Source organism: Eumetopias jubatus, unplaced genomic scaffold (genome assembly GCF_037043125.1).
Source record: "Eumetopias jubatus isolate StellerSeaLion01/CBP00866 unplaced genomic scaffold, mEumJub1_p1.0 scaffold_11, whole genome shotgun sequence".
In the NCBI taxonomy this organism is placed as follows: domain Eukaryota; kingdom Metazoa; phylum Chordata; class Mammalia; order Carnivora; family Otariidae; genus Eumetopias; species Eumetopias jubatus.
Genome location: NW_028274817.1, coordinates 2038995 through 2051253, shown reverse-complemented (window position 1 = coordinate 2051253; position 12259 = coordinate 2038995). Strand labels below are relative to the sequence as shown.

At 38.9% G+C, this 12259-nt stretch overlaps 1 protein-coding gene across 1 annotated transcript in view; it reads left to right on the top strand.

Moving 5' to 3' along the window:
• PASD1 (PAS domain containing repressor 1) overlaps positions 1-12259 on the top strand; it is a 93561-nt gene that overhangs the window by 39369 nt on the left and 41933 nt on the right. The window contains exons 4-5 of the mRNA XM_028091963.2: positions 3403-3491; positions 5605-5694. Of these exons, the coding sequence (XP_027947764.1) occupies positions 3403-3491; positions 5605-5694 (179 nt within the window). The remainder of the gene's footprint in view (positions 1-3402; positions 3492-5604; positions 5695-12259) is intronic.

The window sequence follows — 12259 nt, the reverse complement described above, 5'->3', positions numbered from 1 at the left end:
ATTACTCTATTTCTGTGCCCTCTTCACAGCACAACTTCTTGAAAGGATTGTACGGACCCTGTCCCCACATCCTCATCCCTCATTCTCTCCTCAGTCCACTCCCCTGGGGCTACAGGTTTCACTGCTCCAGTACAGCTACTTTTGTCAGGGGTAACAGTGACCTCCACACTGCTGAATTATTTGGTCCTTAACTCTCCACATCTTTCTTGGCCTTTTTAAAAACACTGGACCGGTGACCACTCCTTTCTTCTTGAAGTACTTTTCTCCTGGCTTCCAGAATAACACACTCACCTGGTTTCTCTCTTAGCTCATTGGCTGCTCCTTCCCTTCTTTTCTTCTTTCTACTTTTCCACTTTCCCTTTCAACCTCCGAACACCAGTGTGCCCCAGAGCTCAGTCCTTGGACCTTTTTTCTTCTCTAGCTACACTCATTTCCTAGGTAATCTCATCCAGTCTCTTAACTTGAAGTGCTACCTGGATGTCAGTGACCCCTGCTTGTTAAGTCTGTCTCTAGCCCTGACCTACCTGAGGCCCATCCTTGAGAACTATACTCATTATTAAATCAGCAAGAGTTTCCTATGTGACTTCTTCACTTGGATATCTAATAGAAAAGTTAACATGGCCATAAAGGAACTCTTGGTCCCTCTCTACTCCATTGCCTCTCAGCGCCCGCCCCCCCCCCCCAGGTTTCCTTATTCCAGTAACTGATACCACCAGTCATTCTTCCAGCTGCCCAAGCTAAAAATGTATAAATCATTCTTGTGTCCTCCATTTCTTCCACCTCCTCATCTAATTCTTCAGCAAGCCCTTTTGGTTTTGCCTCTAAAATATATCTCAAATCCATTCACTTCTCCCCATTTCTATAGCCTTGGTATACCAACCAAATGCAGGCCACCAGCATCTGTTACTTTTGTAGAAGCCTCCTAGGTATACTCTGCTTCTAGGCTTGCTCCCCAGTTTGATCTATTTTGCACAAAATACCATAGTGGTCTTTTATTTTTTATTTTATTTTTTAAAATATATATATATTTATTTATTTATTTAACACACACACACACACACACACACACACACAGAGAGAGAGAGAGAGAGAGAGAGAGAGCACAAGCAGGGGGAGCGGCAGGCAGAGGGAGAGGGAGAAGCAGGCTCTCTGCTGAGCAGGGAGCCCGACATGGGGCTCGATCCCAGGACCCTGGGATCGTGACCTGAGCCCAAGGCAGACCCTTTAACCAACTGAGCCATCCATAGTGTGCCCCCATAGTGGTCTTTTAAAAACATGTCACTAGGGGCACCTGGGTGGTTCAGTTGGTTAAGCGTCCAACTCTTGATTTCGGCTCAGGTCATGATCTCAGGGTTGTGAGATCGAGCTCTGCACTGGGTGTGGAGCCTACTTAAGGTTCTCTCTCTCCCTTTCCCTATGCCTCTCCCCTCAAAACACCTATCACTCTCCTGCTTAAAAGTAGCTCATATTCCACTTAGAATAATGTCAACTCCTTAACATATACCCTACATGATCTGACCCTGCCTGTCTCTCAAACTTCATTTCCTACTACTCTATCCCTTGGTCATCCTACTGTAGCCACTCTGGCCTCTTGTTTGTAATTTAAATAGGCCAAATTCTTTTCTGCTTCTTTTGTACTTACTCCTTCCTCTGCTCAAGATGCTTTGCCCCCAGGTTTTCCTGTGGCTGTCTTCCTGTCATTCCTGTCCATGTGTGTGTTGTCTGTCTACCCCTCTCACCGTTCTGTAAGATACAGAAGGACAGTCACGTCACTTGTCTTGTTTGTACTATATTCTGAGCCTCTAGAACAGAACAGGATACGTAGTTGGAGCTCAGTAAATGTTAGTTAAATAATGGGGCACCTGGGTTGTGCAGTTGGTTAAGCATCTGACTCTTGGTTTTGGCTCACGTTGTAGATCTCAGGGTCGTGAGATCGAGCCCTGTGTTGGGCTCCATGCTCAGCACAGTGTCTGCTTGAGTTTCTTTCTCCCTCTCCCTCTGCCCTCCACTCGTGCTCTCTCAAATAAATAAATCTTTAAAAAATATTAGTTAAATAAACGAATGAATGAGGTTTAGTTTCATAAGAATTATCAAGTCCCTATTATGAGTTAAGTACTATGCTAGATACTGGGGTTTTAGCAAAGAATTGGATATGGTGCCCATCCTACAAGCAAAACAAGAATAAATTTATGGATAATAGTAATGTAAAAAGCCCTTTATGGTTGATTGATAAAATACATTGGTTTTATTATCTTGGAAATATGTAGACTCTCTTCAGTCTTACTTATTTCTTTGGAGGGAGTGTAGGAGATGAAAATCACTAGGTAGAGCTGAAAGTCAGTGGGGAAATGACTTCAGCAATCAGCTATGAGAGAGTGTCATGGGTTTTTTCTTGATCTTGAGGAGCTGTGACCAGAATTGAGTTTCCCGGCTGGGACAGTAGTCAGAAACACTGATCATGAGGCATTTATGCAATTGGTGTGGTTTATTTTTATATTCCATCATTTCCCAGACAGTTATACACCCTCTTTTCATTCCCTCTTTAGTGAGGGCTCTGATGCTTTTCTGCTCATGCTTGGCCTCCTTATTATCCAAATCTACTGATAGGAAAGGATCTGAGACTCTTACCCACTGAGAAAACAAGCTCTGTTATCAGAATTATCCTTGTCAGGGCATTTAACATTTTTAAAAGGGATCAAAGTTGTATGCCATGGGTCTCTAACTGTTCTGTGAGGAGAAGAAACTAACAGTTATTGACATGCATTAAAATAACTGGAGATTGGAGGGCTGTGTTAGGGAATTCCCTGTATTAGTGAAGTTAGTGGACTATAGGTCGGATTGGGGCAGGTGGTGGGGACAGATGTTGATAGCAAAGGCTCTGAGTGAGCACAGCATCAGAAACGGTGTTCATTGGGAAAACTGGAAAACCTTGAAGAATGAAGAAGGATGGTTGGGAGATGCAACTTTATTAACAGCTTTGAAGAGATATGAGATAGGGCTTAAAGATATTCTAGTTAGGTGTCTGGATCTGCCTAGAGGCCTTGACACAGCCATACCTTCGCTGGCATATTATGATTACTGGGTTTAGGTGGAATGCAGAAGACTTAAAGAAGTCAAGAAAAGGAAAGAACTGGAGGTTGAAAATCATGAAGTTTTTGGCGAGGTGTGTACAGTGCAAATTGAATTGGATGATCTTCAAGGTCTTTTTCAATTTGAAACACTTCTCTGTTTATGATAATTTACAAGCAATTAGTTAGTCTACATCAGCTCCTTCATTAGCACTCAGCATTTTCTCATGAGAGTCTTTTCTATAAAATTAATTATAACTCTGAAAAATCTAATACCCATAGCTAATCATTTTAATGTGACAGTTTTCTATCCTTTCTTTGTTTTTCTAAAAAGGCAAAGTCAATCCAGAAACCTCCAGAGAGCAATCTGATTGGATTCCATCGTTTCATAGCTATGAAGACTTCAAGTGCAAGACACTACAAGTAAGAGGGGGTTTGTTCTTGGCTTACCTCATATGTTAGAACACGTCCAATAGAAGATAAAGAATAGTGTTTTTCACAGTGTGACTAAGAGACCATGCATCTCAGGATTACCTAGGGAGCTTGGTAAAAATACAGATTCCTGGGACCCACCTTAAACTGTCTGAATCAGAGTCTCAATTCTGGTAGGGCCAGGAGCCTGCATTTCTAACAGGCTCTCCAGATGCTTCTTATAACTGAGTTTTGGAAACCACTCATCTTGAGTGACAACAAATACGAACAAGTCTTTGTTCGTGGCAAATTAAATAATATCTGGTAGACCCTTCAACATAGATTGTTAGCCTCTAAAAAACAGGCCTTCAAGTCTTACTTTTTCCCCTCAAGGACATGAGGTGTTTATGGTTTCTAGCTCCAAGGAAACTGCTTAGTTTCACTAAGTTCAAAGGCCAAAAGCTAAAGCCTGAATGACCATGGTCTTTTGAGTCAGACAGGGCTATGATTTGTGCCTTTGTCATTTACTTGCTCTGTGTCCTTGAGAGAGTTATTGTCCCTGAGCCTTGATTTCTTTCTCTGTAAAATGGGTATTAAAAAATCTCTTTCACTGAGTTGTGAGAATAAAGTGGATAGGTGTAAAATATCTAACACACTTCCTCGCTCCCTTCTCCATGTCGTTCAGTTTCCCATATTTTCTATTCCTGTGTCTCTCTGTGTTGAGATCTGAGTCATTTCTTCAGCTCTGTGTTCTTTCCAGCTGTGTTCCAGCATGCTATTTAACTGTGTAGTTAGTTTTTATTTTTTGACGATAATATCATTTCTAGAAATTGTGTTTCTTTTTCACATCTGCCTGGTCAGTTCTGAGTCTCTTGTTCCTTCATCGTATTTTCAATACCCGTTGTTATTTATTTAAGCCATTTAAGGAAACTTATTTTATATTTTATCTTCAATAATTCCAGTATGTACTGTTTTTTAATCTGATTCTGCATTTTATTATTTGTACTGCCCCTTGTTCATGATGTTTCATTTCTTCCTGGTGTTATTAATATCTTATTATAAGCTCATGTTATTTGGAGCTTTATCCACATGAATTCCTTGAGCCCTGGTTTTAGAATGATTCTCTAGGGATGATTTCAGTTTCTTTTTACTAGATGCCTGGGGTCAGGAACCCCTTAAACTGAATAATGGGCTTGGGCTGTGGAAGTCTACACAGGTAGTTCGTGAATTCCAGCTCCCAATCTGTGTGAGTGTGGGCCTCTGTTTAGCACTTCTAAGAAGAGACTAGTTTCGGTTTTCCCTCTCTAGCCAGAGCCGAGGCTCAGGCAGGCATGTGCATTCACTGTCTCCCTTTGCTGGATAAGATCTATTTTGCCTGCTAAGAGTGTTACCCTTTGGGAAGCTTGGTTTTATGCAGAAGTCTCTGATTTCACTTCCCACCTTGTGTAAGCCTGGGTTTGCTTTCTCTCCCCCAATCTCTATGCCATCAGTATTGTACAGGTATTTCCAAGGCAAATACAGACTCCAATATCCCCTTTCCTTTTAATTCCCATGTTCTAGTCATTTCCGATACCAGATTGTTTGCTTTACTTTACAATAAGCTTGGTCTTTTTATGAAATAGAAGTTTTTATATACTTTATTCATCATTTTAGGGGTTCTTTACCAGGAGGCATTTGTCTGGATATCAAATCCATTATATAGCAGGAAAGTAATGGAAATATCCATATTTATAAGTAGATGACTAAACTAACCACAAATAAAATGCCCTGCAAAATATTCTTAGCATTTTTGAAATTAATTTTGAATTAAATGTGAAACAACCTACATACGGAAATGAATCTTCCTAGCTTGTGTTGGAGAGTTTTGTATTAATTGGGTATACGTTAAAATTTGTTTGTCTAAGTGACACATCATTTGATAAACAGCTCATGCTTAAGGTTAAGTAGATCCTGTGTAGGAGGCAGAATAATGGAATTTTAATTAAGTCTGTGTCTGCTTTATTGATATTTAAGGACCACAATACATTTTCAGTGTGCTATTATAATTATTTATGCATTTTGAAATAAAGCTATCATTTTATTATTGTTCCACTATTTAATTACATTATTATTCTCTCTTCATTAGTCATTAGATGGCTTTATGATAATACTGAGCACAGACGGAGTGATAATTTTTGTCCCTGGAAACATCACTTGTCTCCTTGGCCATTTACCAGTAAGTTTTTCCAGTTTGGTGGGAAGGATCATTCTGGTTTATTGTTTAGAGGTTCATCATTTGTTTTCAGGAGCATATAACTCATCAGAGAAGATGTTTGCTCAATGTTGTCAAAATGTGCACCTGTTTTATTGTCATCTTCATTGGTTTCAGTTTTAGATCTATAATAACAAAATTCTGATATGAGGTAATGCAGTGCTGTGTGTGTGTGTGTGTGTGTGTGTGTGTGTGTGTGTGTGTGTGTGTGTAGTTTCTAAACTGCCCCTGAAGGCAGTCTTCAAAGAAGAATGTGCTTTTTGAAATGGCAGTCTCCTCAGTATCAGTGGATAACCTCCAAGGTGACTGCTTTGCGAGGCAGCCCTCACTGGAATGGATATGTTTGATTTTGTACATTTCTTTAGAGTCCACTATATACTGATTAAACAATGAATGTCATGATTTGTTTGTGCTGGCCCATGGCATCCATTCCCAGATCTGATTTGTTTTTGTTTCTTTATATTGAAGCACAAATTATGATCTCATTTAGAAAAAAATTTTGGAAGTGATGACATAGTTTAGCAGGAGACATCTACCCACGAGTTGCAGTCAGGGTCTGTGGTGTCCAAAAAGGTCACTCAGTCCTGAGCTCTTTGGTGTCACTATGCCTTTCTTCAGAAAAGCTTTCTCTATCTTCATAGGACCATTGGCTTAGAATATGTGATTTCTGAAAAATTTTTTCTGGACCTTCAGGCTGCACATCTAACAAATATGCCACTTAAATATGAAAGTACTACATACCTTCCTATTCCATTAACGCATGTGTGTGAAGAGAAGGTATTTAGAATACACCCTCCTCCACTCCTGAAATCTCTGTCACTTGGCTCGTTTTGTGAATCATATTTGGATTGTTGCTTTCATTGTATATTCCTCATTCCACAGAGTTGACTAAAGAACTTGACAAACCCCGACCCAGAGATCTATAGTACTGAAGTTTGAAACATGTAAATTAATAGAAGTTTTGTTACATTATTCTTCAGTTAACTTAGAAGTGTATTAGAAGCTTATTCAACCAGTTATGCTATTCCAGCTAACATGTTGCATGGCCCGGTTAGAAGCATAGAGAGCTTGTCTACTATTTTCTCTTTATTTACAAATAATACGATACATATCTTTATTTCTCATTCTCTTTCTTTTTTTTAGAAAACAGTTGGCATTTTCAAACTCAGTTTATAATTGTAGGATACCAAAACAGCTGAATAAAATACACATATTAGAGATTTTCATTGAATTGTACTTTAGAGTACTGATATCACAGAAGAAGAATGATCTTATTAAATCTATATTAAAAGAAAGAATGTATGAGTGTGATCCATGGCAGTTTAAGTTTTGTTATAGTGAAGACCAGAAAGCTTCCCAAATTCTTGTATTAGATATTACTTAAACCAAACTGGTCATTGAGTCTGGTGAATTTTTCCTAGTACATGAGGATTTTGCACAGTGATGGTCTTAGTTGTATTATCCTTGTTTCTTTATGTAGTTTGGTTCAAAGTTTTCACTCTCAAGAGAATCTTTTACCTTTCAGCATTTTAGGTAATACACACACATGGACTCATCCGAAGGTAGAGGTGTCTGAGACATGGGGTTGAATGACTAATCTTAAACCATGGACTTGATTACCTGAGATAGGTATATTTAAAAATAAAGCTATGACTGTTAGGTCTGTACATAAACATTAAATGGGAATGAAGTTATATAGCATTGCTGAAACAGACTATAGCCGAGGCATGATTTCACACTTTTCCTCATTAAATCCTAAGGCTTCTTAATTTGTAACAACACACAATTTTTTCCAGGCTTTGATTAAAAATTTCATTTTATAAATCATTTACTTTATATTAATGTAGAGACAAAAACTATTTCTAGAGTATCTTCCTGGCTCCAGGAATCCACAATTTCATTAAATATCGATACCTCTGTCTCTTGGGCAACTCTAAACTGATAGCATGGTGGATGGAAAGAACTTTGTCGTTGAAGTCAGATAATCTGGAGATTAAAATTTTGTTCAATCACTCACTAGCTACATGAACTTTAGTTTCTCATCTGTAAATGTGGAAAAAAGTACTACTTAGAGAGTGACTGGAGGTGGGCTATTACAAATGTGGGATTAGTGAAGACCTGCCTTATTAGGTGACATTTGAACAGAGGCCAGAGTGGAGTGAGTCCGTGAGTCATGCAGATAACTGGAGCAAGTATGTTCCAGGCAGAAGCAAAAGCAAGTGAGAAGGCACCAAAGCACAAATGTACTTGATGTGGAAAACGTACGGTAGAGGGGCCGTTGTGATTGGAACCCTGTGAGCAAAAGGAAAAATACTAGGAGGTGATGAGGCCAGAGCAGTAACAAAGGTCCACTTTGTTTAGGGCCATTGTAATGACTGTGCCTTTTCCTCTGAGATGGGAGAAAGCCATTGTGGAGGTTGGAGCAGATGAGGGAAATTATCTGAACTTAAGTTTTTTGGGATCACTCTGGCTCTTGTGTTAAGAATAGGCAGTGGGTCATTTTGTTTCTTAAATCCCACATATGAGCAAAGGAAAAAAAAAGAGACAAACCGGGAAACAGACTCTAACTCTAGAGAACAAACTGATGGTTCCTAGAGGTGAGGTGGGGGTGGGGGGCGAAACAGGTGATGGGGACTAGGGAGTGTACTTGTGATGAGCACCAGGTGTTGTATGGAAGTGGTGAATCACTATATTGTACCTGAAACTAATACAACACTGTATGTTAACTATACTGGAACTAAAAAAAGAAAGGAGTAGGTTACGGGGGCAGGCATGAAAGGTAGAGAGTCCACTTGGAAAGCTATTGCAATAGTCAAGGCAATTAGATGGTGATGGGTTGCATTAAGGTGGACGTGGAAGTCATCAGTGTTCTGTAGGTAAAATAAGTTTTGCTGATGTGGGGGTGTGACAAAAAGATGTGAAGAGTCCAAGGTATGGCATTGTAACACATGCAGTCATGGCTAAAATGATGGCTTATTACCATCATCATGTATTAAATTTATATCTGAAATCTGCCATCGTATTTTCCCAATCATTTATTTTCCTTGACAGTGTTTTCCTTTGGAAAAACTTGCAGTCACTTGTAGTACTAACTTGTAGTTCCGAGAAGCCTGCCCTCCTACTCACTCCACTTCATCACTACCCCCCGACAAAAAAAATTAAAACTGGGAATTTACATGTAGTTGTTCTCTTACAATTCTGAAGCAAATGAAACTTTTCAAACACATATTTCCTTATGGAAAGAGTTTCTCAGCATTGAGTTTGTAAGAAACTTTAGCAGGTTTTGAACCCAAGTATATGGTTAGTTCATGATAACTGTGATGAGTTTTGCTCTGTTCTCCCTGCAAAGCTTACAGTATAGTAGAGAATTACTAGTGATGAGTCTTGTTTGATTCAAAATGCAGTCTGAATTTTGTGCAGAGGCTCTTATCCTTCCCTGTGCCCTATGCAGTTGAACAGTTTTCTAATGCATGTTTAATGTGAATGTCTCTGCCAACAAAAAGATATTTCTTGCCCAGATTATCAGTAAATGTCATAGAGTGGAGTAAATTCCTTTACTTTTTTTTTTTTTTTTGCATGACTGAGGCTTGCCATACTAATATTCGTGGGACAACTAATAGGTATTTGCAAACTTGGCTTTTGAGAAACCTCCTTAACTTTTCACTGGTATTTATCCTTGCTTCATTAAGCTTTGAGTGCCTTGATCCTTTCTGCCTTGTGTAATAAGAAGAGCAAATGCCAAAGATTTACACAAATAACGTGATGTTGATAATGTTTTCAGATCTCTGCCCTTTATCTAACTACAGAGCAGGATCGTTGGAATGATTGTTACATTCACTTTTTTTAGTTGATGGTCAATTATAGGGCATTAATTGTCACTATCACGTTCCTTAAAGAACGTAGTTAATTAATAGGAAACTAATTGCCAGTATTTCCATCCAAGGGAATGTACACTCTCAAAAGACTGCTCACTTTGAATTCTTTTATGTGTCAAGGCTATCCTTTATTCTTCTACCGATGAAAGAACTGGTGAGCCGTGGCACTTTGTACCTCTTGTTAGGGTCTTGTTGTATACTTGGCATCATCATTTTGTGTCTTGTCTCATCTGCGTTACTGAACTCTGTATTCATTAAAATTAGAATTCATGTCAGGATCATCATTTTTAACCCTTCTAAGTACTTAGTAAAAAAAGAAATTGATAAATTACTTCAAGTAGAATGTCCACAGTGAGGAAACTGGCCCAGTAGCAAGCCAAGTGCTCCTGATACAAATTGGACTTGAGGCAGCCGTGGTGTAGCGGAGGGAGCAATGGACATAGAGTTAGTTGGATGGACTTGGGTATGAATCTTATCTCTGAACTTCTGGCTTCTCATTGATTGGACAAGCCTTAATTTCCTTGTGAATAAAATAGGAGATAATTCTTCCTCTCACAGGGCATTATGTAAACTAGCACAGTGTCTGGCATAGAGCGGTTGTTAATCGTGTGTTAGGCAAATGAATGAATGAGTGGTCTCCACTCACCAAAGGTAACTTGGTTTGGTACCTAAAGTTTATTTTATAACTAAACCAATAAAAGAATTTTTATTGAAAAAGTTAAGTTTAATAAAAAATATATTTCTTTTGGGAAGTAAATTTCTTATTGAGTGACTTTCATTGTCAAAATTTATTGCCTATTAATTTCATAATGTTTTGTTTGCTAAATTAAGGTATTATTTCTGCCCTGAATCAAGTCATGCTTTTTCTTGATTGAGATAGGATCCATCTGCTAATTTAAGCATTGGCTAACTCATAGGCTGGCTTCTACAAATGGGCCATAAAAATATATTTCTGAATTTTGACTGTATATTATTAATATTAATCAGTTAAAAAATGACTTGAATTTTTGGTTCATCACCCAAAACCATTATTCAGCTACAAAGAATACTTTGTTTATTACTTTGTTCCTATCACATTAAAAACTCATTACTTAATGCCTTATATTCAATTTATCCTTGTGTCACCTTATTTCAGCTACATGGTACAGCATTATTCATTCATTTAACCAACATTTATTGAGTGCTCACTTGTGCCAAGCTGTGCTCTAGGTGTTGAGGATGTAACAGTGAATAAGACAGCCAAGGTCTCTGTTCTACTGCAATTTACATTTTGCTGAGGGAGACAGATAATCAACAGGTAAACATATACTGTAATGTCAGGTAGTGATGCGTGTGCTATGAAAAAAAGCAGGAAGATGATGTCAGGAAACTGGTGCTGTTTAAAAAACTTTTGAGTAGAGAGTTGAATGAATAAGGGAAAGCGTCATTATAAATATCTGGGAAACAATGTTTCACACTGAATGAAGAGCAAGTTTAAGGGCCCCAAGGTGAGTATTTGCTTGTTGTTTTTGGAGATGAACAAGTACTTTGGCTTTTGCTTTGAATAACTTGGGTAGCTGGTAGAAAATGTTAGGTAGAGGAATAACTTGACCTGACTTATGTTTTAAATGAAACACTGTAACTGCTTTGTGAAGAATGGAGTGGGAGATGGGGTGTGGCAAAAATAGTTGCAGGGAGACCAGTTAAGTCTGTTTGTAGTAATCCAATCTAGAGATAATGGCTTAGCCCATGTGGTGAAAAGTGGACCAATTCTGCCTGTATTTTGACTGTATTACTAACAGAGTTTGCTGATGAACTGGGTTTGGGGTTTAAGAGGAAAAAGACAAGTCAAGGACAAGCACGTGGGTAAATGGTGGTGCCTTTTACTGAAATGCAGAAGACTGAGGGAGGAGCATGTTTTGTGAGGGAAAAGATCCAGGTACAGTGTTTTGAAGATCGTAAAATTGAAATCCTACTAGACATCTAAGTTATCTAGAAGAGTTCAGAGAGAAGTCTGGACCAGAGGTGGGAAGATAGATGGTATTTAATAAGCCAGAGCTGGAAGAGACCACCCAGGGAGGCAGTACAGTAAAAGCAGTCTAATGACTAGGCCCTAGCCACTCCGATGCCAAGTAGTCAGAGAGGGGAGAAAGCTCCAGCAAAGAAAACTGTGAAGGTGTAGCCTTTGAAGCAGAAAGATACCCCATATTTGTATGGCATCCTGGAAGCCAAGTAAGCAAAATGTTTCAAGAAGAAGGAGGGATTCATTCTATCGAATGCTGCGATGTCAGGTAAGATGAGAATTGACCGTTGGGTTTGGCAATGTGGAGGTCACTGGTGACCTTGACAAAAGTGGAGTGGTTAGGGTAAAAATCTAATTAGCGTGGTTTCAAGGGAGAGTGAGAGCTGAAGAAATGAGAGGCAGCAAGTATAGTTCCTTTCAAAGATTTTTTGTTCTGAAGTAGACCAGAGAAGGGCTGGGGGAGAGAGTGTAGGGTCAAAGAAGGTTTTGGATTTGGGGAATTTTGTGTTGTTTTTGTTTTTAAGATGACTGATACTATAGCATCTCTGATCAAGCATTTGCATGCTCTGGGAAAGACCTGGTAGAGAGGGAAAGCTTGACGCTGTGGGGAACAGGGAAATTTCCGGAATGATGTCCTTGACTAGTTGAGAGA